Source organism: Gopherus flavomarginatus, chromosome 9, assembly GCF_025201925.1.
Source record: "Gopherus flavomarginatus isolate rGopFla2 chromosome 9, rGopFla2.mat.asm, whole genome shotgun sequence".
NCBI classification, from domain to species: Eukaryota; Metazoa; Chordata; order Testudines; family Testudinidae; genus Gopherus; species Gopherus flavomarginatus.
This window is the reverse complement of record NC_066625.1, coordinates 84,998,849-85,015,007: the sequence shown is the minus strand read 5'-3', so window position 1 is coordinate 85,015,007 and position 16,159 is coordinate 84,998,849. Positions and strand designations below refer to the sequence as shown.

The following is a 16,159-nucleotide window of genomic DNA, read 5'->3' as shown; positions in this document are numbered from 1 at the left end:
TGTGGGGGCCCCCCTCATTTCCACCCAAGCTGAGGGGGGGTAAAACTCTGCAGATAAACTTTTGAACTCTGGGGTGGCACTGACCAGAGACTTTTGGGTTGTTGGACTTTGGGGTGATTGGACTTAAGACCCTATGGGGGAAAGGACATTGCCAAACGTACTTGGAGGTGGGTTTTTGCTTATGGTTTGCGTTATAATCCTGTTTGTGGTGTCTCTCCAATGTGATGCCACATTGTCTCCCTCCTTTATTAAAAGGATTTTGCTACACTCAGACTCCGTGCTTGCGAGAGGGGAAGTATTGCCTCCTAGAGGCACCCGGGGGGGGGGTGGTATGTAAGTGTCCCAGGTCACTGGGTGGGGGCTTGAGCCGGTTATGCATTGTGTTATTGAAACGAAACCCCTGGATACTGAACCCGGCCCTTGTTGCTGCCAACTCAGAGGGGCAGAAGGGTTACACTTATTTTACTTAGAGGGAAAATGAGGTACAATGAAGGCAGTGTAAGTGATTTGCCCAACGTCACAGCTGTGATTAGAACTCAGGAGTTCCTGCCTCTTAGACCCATGTTGAGCCCACTATAGCATGCCATACTTCTCTCTCTAATTATACCAGAAAAAATCCAAAATACAGATGAAGTACAAAGTTAATGAGTTTTTAGATCTATTGTTAGCAAGGAAACAAAAAATTTACAAAAGCTACTTACATTTAGGGGCCATAAAGTATAACCCATTGGTTGAGACACAGTGATATAAGGGATATTGTACTTACTGTAAATGCTTGTATGTGATATCTGGAAAGCCAGTAGCTCTTGATCCAGAAGGAGAGCGACAAAGAGCCAGGACATATGCTCTAAGAGTTGCTATCCTTTCAATGCGAAATTTAGTTTCAATAAGGTCTAGGTGTGTTCCTACCACTAACACGACAGAATTCGGAGCTTTGGCCTGAAAGGAAAAACATGGACCCTGATTTGCACCCAGACTATGTAATGTACGGAACTGACAAGAGATCAGAACCAAATTGTGTTGCTAGCCCCTTTCTCAGGGTACGTCCACACTACACTTATGGGTATCTGGTGTCAAGCAGAAATACCAGAGCTGCCTTTACTCTAGCTAGCTCAGGTATCAGACCAGTGAAGCTGCAACAGTACATTCTTCAGCACAGGCTTTACAAGCTCCCTGGAATTCTGGGTAATTATGTGCGTGCTGCAACAGTTTCACTGCTCTGATACCTGAAATAGCTCGATTAAAGCTAACTTGGAAATGTCTACACAAGCTACAGTCACACCCCACGGTTCCAGTGTAACCATACTCTCTGTTATGGTATGAACTCAATCTCCAGATCCAAACACCACTGAACGCTGAATGTCAACCCTGTAGCTCGGACCTATCTTTATGCATTGAAATGGAATTCAGCCATAGAGAGCACTGGAGACCTAAATATCTGAACTAAAAAATGTTAAAACAGAACATCTCTGGGCCAGAAGACTAGAATAAGTGCAACTAACCAGCACAAGATAGAAACTGCTTAGAAATCCCCTCAACCCACACTGACTAGACACTAATGAGTATTTGCAGGTTTGGCTTAGTCTGAATTTAAATATCAGCTTTTGTTTCACTCTCTGATGTGCATAGATGATGAATTAAAACCATTAAATGCAGTGACCTATCTATGGTTCAATGGCAATTTATATCCCAAGAACAACATAAAATTCACAGATAGCTGAGCTTATAAGAGAGGTTCTAAATGAATGTAAAACATCTCCACTGATGGACAGAAATACTACTAAAAAAAATCCCACAACCCAAAGTGACTTCTTACCTCAATGTTCAGCAACCAGAACTGAAGGTTTGCAACAGCCTCTTCTCCTAGTGCCAAGTTCCACACAACTATATATAATGCTTTGTCCGTGAAGAAACACTGATTGACGGTAGACATGCTTGCTGGGCCCCCGATATCCCAAACATTGAATTCCACTGAATCTATCTACTTAGACAAAGAGAAGTGGTCAAATAAAACAGCTAGAGTAAGTCATGGAGCGATGATAGCTGAAGTATAAACCGAGGCCTTGGTGTCTGCATAGAGTAGGATATTAGAACAGTATCGATGTTGCAATTGTGCCTCAAGGAAATCAAAATCCACAAGCAATTATTGAATGTGGCTGCCATTTCCATGCAGGAAATCAGAACTAATAACTTGCTGCTAAGACTATAGTGGCACCATTGATACTGGTAAATCTCCAGCTAATGCTCCAGCACAAGCAAAAGACTGATTCTGAGCCATGTAATTCACTGGCTCAGGAATAAGAATGGTTTTCATACTTGATTGTGGCATATTTAATAGATTTGCTAAAGCTAGTTAGCCAAAAGTGCATTATAGAGAGTTGGGGTAGAGGGAAGCTCCCTGCAGAAACCATTTTCATTCCACAGAAGGTATGTCTACACCTTGAGCTGGACAGGTAAACCTTGGTCAAGCTACTAAGCCAAAAACAGAGCAGCTGCAGCAGCATCATAAGCAGTAGCAGGGCCTAGCTGCCTTGAGTACAATTCTGTGCAAGACGCTAGGCACATACTTGGGCGACAAACCCCTCCTATCACAGTTGCTACATTTCTATTTTTAGCCCACTAGCTTGATCAGAGCTAGCACAGGTATGTCTCCTTGAGCTAGTGTGAATACACCTCCAGCTCGAAATGTAGACGTACCCTTAGTCCCGATTCCCATCAAGGCTGCATAAGTGTAGGATCTGTCTAGATACTTTGGTGTTCAAAGCTTCTCATGCCACTGATTAACACTGCTGGATGTCCCTAGAAACCCTGATGCCAGGTGCAGTGTAATGCCAGAGGTGGTCCAAAAGAGCACTCTCAAATCCAGACTCCCTTGAATTTGAGAGGAAGTTTTAAAGTACTGGATATGACTCTGTCCCCTACAGCCTGGGTTCTATCTGTGGTGCTTATAACCCCCCACCAGTGTAGTATCTTTGTATCTTTTGTGTATTTATTCGAACATGCTCTGTGGCCCACATCTGCTGCTCCTCTTCCCCCAAAGCCCCATCCAAGGCAGAAGCCAGAGCCAGGCCAGGGAGCGTGGGCCCCTCCACCTGCCTAGGGTGCAGGAGCCCGAGAACGGCCCTGTGTTCCTGCCCCCCTGTGATGCATCTGAAGGACAAGGCCCATTTCTACTGTCCTGTGGTGGAATTCAGGGTTAGTAAGGGCAGAGTCTTATGGCTACACAGGGCTTGATACTGACCTCATATTGGTGTAAATCAGGAATGATTCCACTCAAAATAACAGAGTTATACCATTGTAAGTGAGGTAAGAACCAGACCGTTTGGCCACTGTTTATAAGATTCTAGTCCTTTGCAGATCAGTCAGTAACTTTGTCAGAATATTAAATTCCACTTTAAAGGCCTAAGATCTCAAACTGGATTTTCTTGATCAGTGAAGTGTTGTCTGCAGGCTGCATTCTGCAGAAATGCAGGAGATAGCTTAGTTAATTGAATGGTGCTCCACGGATGCTAATCTCTGAAAAATTTGTATCTCCAGGGCTCTTTGTTCAACATACAAACACTTCCATGTTCTTTCACTGGGCTGTGACTCACTGCGCCCAACTTAGAAAGAATGGAAAAGAAACACCCTAGCCTTAAAGAAAAGTTCCATGGAACCAAATAGAAAATGTTTACATTTCTGTAGCTGATTCGAACCTTATAGAATTCATCCCTGCTTTACAATTCTATAAGTTAGTTCAACTAGCCCATAAAAGATCATTCTCCATTAAATTCCATAGGACTGTACAGTAAATTCTGTGATGCTTCTATAGGATCCCACTGGTCTCATCCCAATTAAACTCTATAGGGTTTTATGATAAGGACTGGCAGAAATGTCTTTCCCTTTTCCACCAATCTAAAAAATGTTTTGCAGCATCTGTTTTCCATTGGAAATTTTCTTTTAAATTGTCCCCTCTCTTCTCCACAGGAGCTTGCTTCACAGAGCCTGATTTAATCTTTCATATAGTAAGCATCTATTTAAAAAATGGCATAAGCTTTGCCAAAAATGGGGAGTTATCAGTGTCTTGAAACAAACAGTTTAGGGAATAAAGCTCTTGGCCAGCTGAAGATTTGAAAACAGTTGTTCTGCTGCAGTCCTGAAAGTGGTGCTACAGCCACTGGTTATAAGCCGATATTTGGTTTCACCTTGCTCTCTCTGCTCAAGAGTGTACATTCTTATGTCTATGACCACTCATTTCTCTACCAAATCCTTATTTTCCACTTGGAAGCTGGCAAATAGGGCCATTGATTTCCTTGAATCAGATTTTCAAAGGTAACTAGCTCCCTAAGATGCAGATAGGCAGCTAATGGGCTTTTCAGAAATGCCTACATGAGTTAAGTTCCCAGTGCCCATTGAAATCAAAGGCAGTTAGATGACTCTCCTTAGATTCACTTGATTTCAAGGGGAGTCAGAAGCCCACATACCTTTGTGGATCTGGGCCTTAGTGCCCAGAAGAAAATAATGAAGGGTTGTCAGAACTAGGCATGTTTAGTAGAAAGGGAAGATGTGAGAAGTGACTAGTGGTAAACACAGGCAGTGCTTAATTTGTGCCAGGGCTTGCCTGTTCATAGCCCTGGCACCTCTGGGCTTGCTGCATCAGTTATGAACGTAAAAAAATTGCTTGTGCCCTGCCATGTCTTTCATTAGAAATTAAGCACTGAATAAAGGATGTTTTAAAGAGGGCAGAGACCATTAAGAATTAACTACAGTGTAGGAATGTAGACAACTGCACAATGAAACAAGCTGCCAAAGGGAATGGTGAGCCACAGGAGTAAATTAACACCATCTACAAGGTCTGGTTTAGGGATAATGAAATATGTGGAGATATTCCTATCTCATAGAGCTGGAAGGGACATTGAAAGGTCATTGAGTCCAGTCCCCTGCCTTCACTAGTAAGACCAAGTACTGTCCCTGACAATTGTGGTGTTGTGTTTTTCCTTTTTCCCCCAGGGTCCTAAATGGCCCCCTTAAGGACTGAACTCACAACCCTGGGTTTAGCAGGCCAATGCTCAGGCCAATGCTCAAACCACTGAGCTACCCCTCCCCCTTCCAGAAGTCAGTCTAGCACTGGTTTAAGGGGCAGACTATATGACCCACTGGCAATCCTTCCTGTTCCAAACCATTCTACACTAGCAAAGTATCTCTGACCATTATTCACCTTGGCTTTGAGTCCAGCTGGTTTCTGAAGCTCCCATTTTGTTGTCCGTATGGTGGTGTCACTGTGCATCATCTGTGGCGCTTTCCCTGTCTGCAAGATCTCGATAAATGTTGACTTTCCCTGCCGCGGAGGACCGACAATAATCATCTTCATCAGCTTGCATTTCTCTGCTTTGCGCAGCTGTGCCCGCAAGTATGCTAATATTGTTTTAGGGCCTATTGGAAGAAAGGGTGGACATATCCTGTGGTTAGCAAAAGGCCATTTAAAATCTAGTGCAGCGGGCATACCGGTAGTAGAAGTATTTTCACTGCAGTTTCTCTGTTGATCGAAAGGGCTCAGAGAATAAACAAAAGGAATGAAATTCCTAATGGACAGACCTGATCCCACCAAAAGGTCAACACAGCAAGAGGCTACAGGGAGTCAGTGTAAAAAGAAAAAAAAATACTTTCGTTTTCACTCTTCAAAAGCTCAAAGGAAACATAACACACTAATACAGCATTGGCATATACTCAGTATGTTCTTGTACTTTCATGTTTCTACTTAAAACTAGGTTTAGTTCACAGCACTTTATTTAAGAAAAAATCATTTTTTTTAAAATAAAAGACTATGCTGTTATAATTAGTCCAAAACATGACAGCTTACACATTAATGTTACTCTGCAGTGTTTTGGGCCATCACTGCAAAATACTTGAGAAGGGCTGTCAAAATATTATAAACTATTTACAATCCTATAAAATCCACCACAAAAGTTCTCTGGCATAATATATTGCCAACAAAAGGTTGTATTTACAGGTCATTCTTCTGAGATAAAAATATTTCGTAAATGGAACCAATGGTCAGGGTTTTGCATTGAGGTTTGAACAGTGGCGCAAAAAGAATTTTCCCAAGGTGGGGGCCTGGAACCAGAAGAGGTGGAGGAGGCTGCATTAGGAGATGGTTCACAGGGTTCTGGTAAATGGGGAGCCAGATCAAGGGTGTCTTGGGAGCCAAAGCCCCAGGAACAGATGCAGCCCCCATTTCAGGCCATGCTGGTGCTGAAAGATTCGATTGCTGTTTCTTTCCCATCTCCAAGGACTGGCCCTGGGTGAGGGAGATCAACTGGGTTCTCTCAGTCTCTCCCCCTGTCCCCAAAAGAATTGGAACCAGCCCAGATCTCTTCCTGCCTCCCCTTCCCTCTCCTCAGAGAGCCTGGGACCTCTCCCCATGTCACCTCCCCTTTCACTAGAGAGACCAGAAGACACTGTGTGGTAGCATCCATGGCCAAGGGAGGGCCTGGACCCCTCCCCTGTTGTGTCCTGGGGTTGACTTTGCAGTGTGTGGGAAGTTCCCTATGCAATTCCTTTTAACTTTCCCTGTGCAGACACAGTTCTTTCCTGTTGAAGACGATTTAAAAAAAGTGATTCTGATGATCTGTTCAAAGAGATGAATTTATTAAAATATGTGTAGAATACAGACTTACCCTCTTTTATGATCTCTGCAGGAATGTTGCTGATATTTAGTTCCTCAATATCCAGCTGCCAAAGATTAGCCAGCTGTCCAAGCTCTGGAGGGAGCTCTCGGATACCAGGATTACTGGTGGAAAATAAATAAATCTACCAATAACTAGGTTTGTAAGTACGTAGCTACTGTTATGGGCTCCCATATTACACAATTCTGCCTTTACAAAGATCTGCCCCTCTCTCCCATTAATATTTTCATAAGAATACTCAGCACTTCCACAGCGCTTTCCATCTTCAAAGTGCTTGTAAAATGTAATTAACCCGGTGCGACAGGTACATATTATCATCTCCAGTTTATAGATGAGAAAGCTTGGGCAGAAAGGTTAAGGCTTAAGGCTACAGAAGGAGACAGTGGAGAGTCAAGATTAGCATTCAGGCCAGCAGCATCCATTTCTCTGCTCAGCCCATTAGAACCACTGTCCTTCCTAGAGTTTAAAGGTTAAAATCTCCAACCTAATTATACAAATCTATGGGCCCAATCCTATGAGGTGCTGAGTGCCTTCAACTCCCTCTGACTTTACATGTGTTCATCCCCTCAACTCTAAGCGTACGTCTACATTTGGAGATTGGGCTTGAGCAGGGTCTGGGTCTGGGTGGGGTTGTATTTGGGGGTGGCTAACCCATGCTGCTGCTTGCTGCTGCCTGAGTTACCACATCTACACTAGTATTTGTAGCCTGCTAGCTCAATGAGAGCTAGCATGAGTTTATCTAACGGGGGGATAGCTCAGTGGTTTGAGCATTGGCCTGCTAAACCTAGGGCTAGGAGTTCAATCTTTGAGGGGATCATTATAGGGATCTGGGGCAAAAATCTGTCTGGGGATTGGTCCTGCTTTGAGCAGGGAGTTGGACTAGATGACGTCCTGAGGTCCCTTCCAACCCTGATAATCTAAGATTCTATGAATGGAGCTGGGAATCACATCCCCAGCCTGTAGAGTAGATGTAGCCTAAGAGAGAAGGTTGATCATCAAAGCAGCAGAGCAATAATGTGGCTTTCCATGGCATGTACTTACTTCCCTAAATAAAGCTCTGTTAGACCTTTCAGAAGGCAAATAGATTGCGGGACAGTGTCTAGCTGATTGTCATTTAGATAAAGGACTTCCAGAGAGTCACTCAGGAATGCCGGAAACTCCAAGAAGGGACCTGAAACAACACAAGAGAAAATACATGCTGAGATGAAAGCAAACATAATATGCCACAAGGCTCTAGACCAATAAACCTTGGTCTTAACATTTCAGTGAGGTCATTAGGTAACTGAATTATTACCATGAAGCAACGCATGCAAAGCAAGTGACCACCAACAGAAACAATGGTAATAAAGCATCCAGGCCCAGATTATGGCTTTTACAATCACAGCATTGCTGGATTTTGCCGTTGTGTGGAGGTGGAAATTCCCAGCAGTGAACAGAGATGTTCTACCTGCGGAGCACTTAGGCAGACAGAATGTCTCCACAGCCACTGCCAGGAATGTGTCTAGAAGAACATTTAATTTTTCTTTTTTGGTGGAGCAGCATGTGTTCCCGTGTGGTTGGACAGCATCTCCTCTGAGATGCTTCATGGTCCGAGCAATGACATCCATGTCCAATCCAGCCCCATAGCTTGCACACAAGGAGCACAAGCACTGGGAAGTTTGTTCCCTGTGCTCTTACAAGAGCAGCCAAAATTTGGCCACAATTTTGTCTGATAACTACATGTGAATAACTCAACAAGAGTTCAGGGTGAGCAGAGAATCAGGTCAATTTAGCAATTAACCCTGCACAGAGGGGGGAGCTAGCAAGTAGCAGGATCTGCCAGTGACTACAGTGGGCAGATGAGTCAATGTAGGCCCTCACCATAGGCAACAATAAAAGTAAGATTTACTCAAGGGCCCCAGATGGAGGCATAGAAGAAGCTGCATTATTCTGGAATGATGCTGCACGAAGAGCCATTTCAGACTGGCAACGAGTGAATGAGAGAAATATATGAGCAAGATTTCAGACACGCTGAAAATGATCATCATTCAATGCTACGCCCCAACAGGAGAATACAATGATAATAAGGATACTTTTTATAACATTCTGCAGAACCTCATCAGCAAGTCCCACACGATGATATTTTCATTGTTATGTGTTATATCCTTGGGGGCAGCCGGTTACTGCCACCAAGAACATGCTTCCTTCAAGGGGGCCAGCGAAGTCAATGTGAATACGTTGCCACAGGTTTTCAGGCCAGTCCTATGGGTGTAGGGGTGCCCACTGGGGTGCATTCCTCACACCCTGACATGACATACAAGCTTTTGCATTCTCTTCAATAGCACTGTCCAATCCAGGCCATCAAAAATAGCTTCGTGCAATTTCCTTCATGTGCACTATTCCACAGTGACCGGAACGTAGCTGTTCTAACATCTGTGATCTCAGTGGTGGTGGAATAATGACACGTCTCCCCCACAACAAACAACCAGATTGGACCGATAACTCCGTCCTCCTGGACACGTAGGTAACAAGGTCGGGTGAGACCGGAGAGGTTTGTCAAGATTTTCCATGCATCACCAGGTCCATAACTTGGGAAAATACTTGGTCAACGCGAGTTCCCTTCTTTATCTGAGTAGTAATGATGGGTGTATTCTCTACCTGTTCAAAGTAGAAGATTTCCTTTTGGGCACTATCTTGATGTTTGACCGGCAAAGGCAACCTTGAGAGGCCATCTGCATTGCCGTGCAGAGTGGATTTCCGATATTTGATTTCATATGTGTGTGCTGAAAATAACAATGTCCAACTTTGCATATGACTAGCAGCTAATGGGGGAATGCCTGTGTAGGGTCCAAAAATTGACATCAGAGGTCGATGGTCTGTGAGAAGAGTAAACTTCCGCCCAAACAGGTACTGATGAAACTTCTAAATTCCAAAAACAATTCCTAATGCCTCACGTTCGATTTGGGTGTAGTTAGTTTCTGCTTTGCTTAGAGTGTATGAAGCAAAAGCAATAGGTCTCTCTTCTCCCGAAGGCATAATGTATGTCATGACTGCTCCCACTTCATAAGGGGAGGCATCACAGGCCAATTGTAGGGGTAAGGATGGATCAAAGTGCGTTAGAACTTCAGAATTTAGCAATGCATCCTTAGCTTTATTAAATGCAACATCACAGGCTTCAGTCCACTTCCAGGCCTTGTTCTGCCCAAGGAGCTCATGAAGTGGTTTTAGCAGTGTGGCTAACTGTGAGATGAACTTTCCATAGTAGTTCAGTAGTCCTAGAAACAAGCGCAGCTGGCTTACATTTCGAGGTGGGGGAGACTCCACAATAGCTTTAACTTTTGCAGGGGCCTCATGAAGACCTGCAGAATCAATGATGTGTCCCAAATATTCAACAGAGGGCTTGAAGAATTCACACTTGTCTTTGTGAACTCATAGGCCATACTCTTCCAGTTTTTGTAGGGTAGCCTCTAAATTCTTTAAGTGATCCTCTTCATTCCTTCCAGTGACCAGGATATCATCCAGATAGCACTGAACTCCTGACAAGCCACACAAGATCTGGTTCATAGCCCTCTGGAACAGGGCGGGAGCAGACGTTATTCCGAAGGGTAGGCGACAGTTCGATAAAGCCCCTTATGAGTCACAATAGTCAACAGCTCTTGGGACTTTTCATCGACGTGCATCTGTAAATATGCTTGACTCACTGAACTTTTGTCCCCCAGCCGGGCCTGCGAAGAGGTTATCGATGCGAGGAAGTGGGTATTGCTCTGCACACAACACTGGGTTGACAGTGACTTTAAAATCATTGCAAATCCGGAGAGAGCCATCTTTCTTCACTATTGGAATGATAGGAGTGGCCCATGGGCTATGGGTAACTGGTATTAGGACTCCATTGGTGACCAGGCGCTCCAGGTCTGCTTCAACTTTTGACCTGATGGCATATGGCACAGTTTGGGCTTTCAGATATTTTGGTGGGCTGTCAGGTTTAATGTTCAATGTCACAGTGATTAACTTCATAATTCCCAAATCCTCTCCAAAAACAGCAGCTTGTTTCCTTAGTATAGGGGTTAGACTGGTTTCTTCTTTAGTCATCCGGTGCACTTCTGCCCAGTTCAGCTGAATCTTCCCAAGCCAAGACCTACCCATTAAGGCTGGGTAGTTATCTCTCATCACAAACAGTGGCAATTTAGCAGCCTGTCCATTGAGCTCCACCTTAACATCAATAGTGCCTAACATGGGCACAGCTTCTCCCATATACGTCTTCAGAACAGTTTTTGTTGTTTAAGCGGAAGATGCTGTAGCTTTTCTTTATATACAGTCTCGGAGACCAGCGAGACGGCTGCACTGGTGTCCAGTTCCATGCGTATAGGTTTGCCACCCAACAACGGGGTTACCCAGTATTCATGTGAGCCCACCGCCAAAGCAAAACATGCAGTGGCACTTCCTCTTGCGATGAGGTGTCACCTTGATCATCCTGGGTCTGCTCTAGGGAATGCAGGGTTCCTCTTTTTGTCGGCTAAACCACAGGTCTCTTTTTCTTTTGTTTACAGGCACACTCAATATGTCCCTTTTTGCCACAGTGTCGACACACCAGATCCTTACACCAGCATTCTGATGCCTGGTGACCTGGCTTACCACAGCGGTAACATTCCTGACTCTGCACAGTTTTGTGGGTAGGTTCTTGTGACACTTTTTGCACCCTAGGGGATGCACCGATGTATTACACCTCCCTTGTAGTCAGTTCCATGGAGACAGCAATGTCAACAGCCTTCTGTAATGTAAGCTGAGCCTCTGTCAGTAGGTGCTTCCGTATAGCTTCACTGTACAGGTCACACACTAACCTGTCACGCAGGGCATCATTTAACATCTCTTTAAATTCACAGTGTTCTGCTAGATTTTTTTAAATTGCTACAAATTGTACAACTGTTTCATCTTCTTTTTGGTCTCTTTTGTGGAACCGATATCTTTCAGCAATTACCAGTGGTTTTGGGGAAAAATGGGACCCCAGGATTTCCACACTGTCACTGTAAGATTTAGTCTCAGGCTTACCAGGGTGTAGTAAGCTGCGTAGCAGGGAGTAGGTTTTAGCCCCTACAACACTTAAGAATATTGGCACCTTCTTCTCTTCTGTAATGTCAGTTGCAATAACAAAAGGCTCAAAACGCTCAGTATACACTTGCCACTGCACTATAGTCTCATCAAAAGGTTCCAGTGGCCTGGTCAGAGTAGCCATGATTTTTAGTTTCACTTTCACAGTCAGTGCAAACAAGCAGTTTTTGTTTGTTTGTTTGTTCTTTACCTTGACTTCTACTTCCTTCTGTTACTGGAGCAGCACCGGAATCCCATCTATCATCGCCACTTGTTATATCCTTGGGGGCAGCCGGTTTAGGAAGAAATCACTTGAGGCCAGACAGCAGACAGCTGACAAAACTACCATTTATTTACAGACACAGAGCTCGCCTAACCAGCCGAAGCTGGCTGGGCTATCCCCTAATAATCTAACTCAGTTGCCATAGGAACAAAAATCGTGACAACCAAATACACAACATTATGGGTGATATAAATGCTGTTTGGGGGGGAGAGACAATCATGACATGACAGATATAATGGGCACAGGTGAAACCGGCTCACTCTTAACAGTGAACGCTTTCTTGAATTCAAGTATCAGAGGGGTAGCCGTGTTAGTCTGGACCTGTACAAAGCAGCAAAGAGTCCTGTGGCACCTTATAGATTAATAGACTTATTGGAGCATGAGCTTTCGCGGGTGAATACGACCAAGTGGGTATTCACCCATGAAGCTCATGCTCCAATATGTCTGTTAGTCTATAAGGTGCCATAGGACTCTTTGCTCTTTTACTTTCTTGAATTGTGTCAACTGAACCATCTTATTGTTAGAGGGATACTCCATCATACACCACCATAAAACAACGTGGTTCTCACCTGATGGCAAAAATCATGAATAAAGTTCTGATCGTCACCTCAAGGCATCCAAGTATACAGAAGGGCATTTGTAGGTAGTGATCATCAACTGTGCATTGCCACAGTGAAAATGAACTTGAGGAAAGTACCAGTAAAGTGAATCACAAGAAAAATTAACATCTTTAAATTTGAGGATGAACATTCCTCAAACACTCCTGGGTTCAGTTCACTCATTTTTTGACTCATTTTGAATTTAATCTTTTTAGTGTTTATTGCTCCTCTTCTGTATGGATGAATGGAACTAATCTAGCTATAGACAGACAGATTCAGTCCATCATGGACATACAGGAGTAACTACCAAAAATAGCAGCAATGCTCCCAATTCATTTCCTAACCCTAGATAGAAAAGAGTGTGCTATGTTAGAACCAGGCTCGAGGTGTTTATGAATTGTAATTATTTATTCATGAATTATGTATGATTTTTCTGGCTTGGGTCTGGATTTTCTGTTAAAATAATTCCCACCCTAAAAATATTTTTGGATGGGTAAACTACATGAATGCAACCACATGCATATGCAAGAAGTTTATTCTGAGTTTTATCAACATAGTGTACGGAGTATCCCTAAATCATCCTCTGTAAATAATTTCCTAGACATAAGTAAACAGTTTATTTGGTAAAATTATATTAAATATAGGGAGCTTTTTGTATGAAACTGATGCATTCTGACTCCTGTCTTCACTAAATGTCCTTTAAACTCCTGATCCCGTCCTCTGGTCTCACCAAGCTGCACTTGGGACAGGAGGAGAAGCTGGGAGACAAAGGTGATTTTACTACATCTTTGTGGCTGTCCAATCCTGGCGCCAGCCAGGGAGCTGGTTTGGCCCCTGGCCCAAGTTCAGTCGCACCCCGATACCCACGTATCAAAGGGGACATTCTAGCTAGGGATTGTCAGAGAGCAGTGGCATTCAGGTCATACCCCCTTTTGCTAGGCCCCACCCCCTTTCCTGGGGGAAGGGATTGTTATGAAGATTGGGCTTTCTCTGCATTGCTGGGTTTGCATTGCTTGGGGATTCTCATTGCACAAGGAATCCCTGGGGAGCTGGTGAAACAGGCCTTTCCACAGCCAGAGCTGCACATAGGAGCTATGGCAGGGCTGAAGATCTGGCCCTCTGAATCTGGCATTGTCTTGCTATAACATTCATATTTCTTATTTCAAAGTAATGCCCACCAATCTTTTTTGCTGAGGCCCTTCCCCATCTGCAGCTGATTGCTGGATCGACATCACCTAGCCCAGACTTACAAAATGCACCTCTCTTATCCCCTTGCTCCATGACCTGACACAAGTGGCTCCATCTCTCCTTTTGTCTCTCCTTCTCACCTCTTCTTTTCGCATTACTCCACAAGAGCAGACACAGAAGATGGGCATTAACTTGAATTGCAGGAGGATTTGTGGGGGTTGGGGTTGTTAGTAAGGCCAGGACAGATCTTTGGCTCAAAGCATCCCTGGGTTAGTCCTCCGTTCACGCCCTGACCTCCAGCTGTTGTAATAGCTTTCCAGAGTGTCCCTGATGCTGACAAATTCTTTAGAACAAAGGTTCAGGGTCATATTCCCACATGTTCTACACTTGGGATTGATGTCACAGCATTTATCTTTCTAAGTAAATCCTGCTATTTTTCTGTTCATTTGTAACTAGTTAAAGAAAATCTTATGCACAACAGAGATTTCTTTTCTTCATATGAACACACATTACTTGCTGCACAGCAGCTCCTACCTCCACCGAGAGGAAATTTTGCAAGTTTCATGATTCCACAGAATTTAAGGCCAGAAAGAACAATTAGGTGCTCCAGTCTGACCTCCTGTGTATCACAAGCCATTACATTTCACCTAGTTAAGCTATATTGAGCCCAGTAACTTGTGTTATAACAAAGCATTTCAGTCCTTGTGACTCTTGTGTGCCATAGGCAGAGAACAAGGGATATCATAAGAACGGCCATACTGGGTCAGACCAAAGGTCCCTCTAGCCCAGTATCCTGTCTTCCAACAGTGGCTAATGCCAGATGCCCCATGAATGAATAGAACAGGTAATCATCAAGTGATTCATCCCCTATGGCTCATTCCCAGCTTCTGGCAAACCGAGGCTAGGGACACCGTCCCTGCCCATCCTGGCTAATAGCCATTGATGTACTTACTCTCCATTAAACTTATCCAATTCTTTTTAGAACACTGTTATAGTCTTGGCCTTCACAACATCCTCTGGCAAGGAATTCCACAGGTTGACTGTGCATTGTGTGAAGAAATACCGCCTTTTGTTTGTTTTAAACCTGCTGCCTATTCATTTCATTTGGTGACCCCTAGTACTTGTGTTATGAGAAGAAGTAAATAGCACTTCCTTATTCACTTTCTCCACACCAGTTATGATTTTATAGACCTCAATCATATCCCCCCTTAGTCGTCTCTTTCCCAAGCTGAAAAGTCTCAACCTTATTAATCACTTTTTATACAGAAGCCACTCCATACCCCTAATCATTTTTGTTGCCCTTTTCTGAACCCTTTACAATTCCAATATATATTTTTTGAGATCGGGCGACCACATCTGCACACAGTATTCAAGATGTGGGTGTACCATGGATTTATACAGAGGCAATATGATATTTTCTGTCTTATTATCTATCCCTTTCTTAATGATTCCCAACATTCTGTTCACTTTTTTGACTGCGGCTGCACACTGAGTGGATGTTTTCAGAGAACTATCCACAATGACTCCAAGATCTCTTTCTTGAGTGGTAACAGCTAATTTAGACCCCATCATTTTATATGTATAGCTGGGATTATGTCTTCCAATGCCTGAGACCACTGCAATGGCTTGGTATTGATTAGGTGAGGTGTGCTTGGATGATCTCAGCAGGTGATCCATGCTCCATGCTTCAGAGGAAAGCAAAAAACCCACAAGATCCCTGAAAATCTGACCTGGGGGGAAATTCCCTCCTGACCCCAAATCTAGAGATCAGTTTGATCCTGAGCATGTGAGCAAGACCCAGCAGCCAGGCATCTAGGAAGAGGATTCTCTCTGTGACCTCAGAGCCATCTGTTAGGTGTCCTGTCTCCAGCTGTGTCCAATCCCTGATGCTTCAGAGGAAGGCAAAACTACTCTCAGAATATATCTGGCCAATGGTGCCCCAGGGGAAAAATTCCTTCCTGACCCCTGTAGCTGACCAGCTAAAGCCTTGAAGCGTGAGATTTTTAGTATAGTCTTTGTCTTAATGCAGATTTGCAAGTGTCATGGGTATGTTGAGGGTAATGCTTCTGCTCTGTCCATGACCCATGAAGGAAGGGGAAAAACAGAGGGATTCATTCATAGTGCAGAGAGGTGAGACTATATGGCTAGTGGACTAAGCTCATCAGGATGTCTAGGGCAATGTTAACTGTCACCACAAAACCTAAATTTTATTCCGTTCTATGCAGTTCCCCAGGGAAACTGTAAAATGCACTGTCAGGAAGGTATTCCAAGGGAGAATGCAGCACATAAAAGATCTGAGTGGCCTAAAATAAAAACAATCAAACAAAAAGAAAAGCAAATTAATCCCACAGAGATTAGGG

General features: G+C 43.8%; 1 protein-coding gene across 4 annotated transcripts in view; it reads right to left on the bottom strand.

Moving 5' to 3' along the window:
- The window catches only part of LRRK1 (leucine rich repeat kinase 1), a 114,842-nt gene that overhangs the window by 40,945 nt on the left and 57,738 nt on the right, over window positions 1-16,159 (bottom strand). For all 4 annotated transcript variants that reach the window (XM_050967457.1, XM_050967458.1, XM_050967456.1 and 1 more), the window contains 5 exons: window positions 7,707-7,836; window positions 6,657-6,769; window positions 5,198-5,412; window positions 1,817-1,981; window positions 767-939 (listed from right to left, as the gene is read on the bottom strand). In XM_050967457.1, the coding sequence (XP_050823414.1) occupies window positions 767-939; window positions 1,817-1,981; window positions 5,198-5,412; window positions 6,657-6,769; window positions 7,707-7,836 (796 nt within the window). The remainder of the gene's footprint in view (window positions 1-766; window positions 940-1,816; window positions 1,982-5,197; window positions 5,413-6,656; window positions 6,770-7,706; window positions 7,837-16,159) is intronic.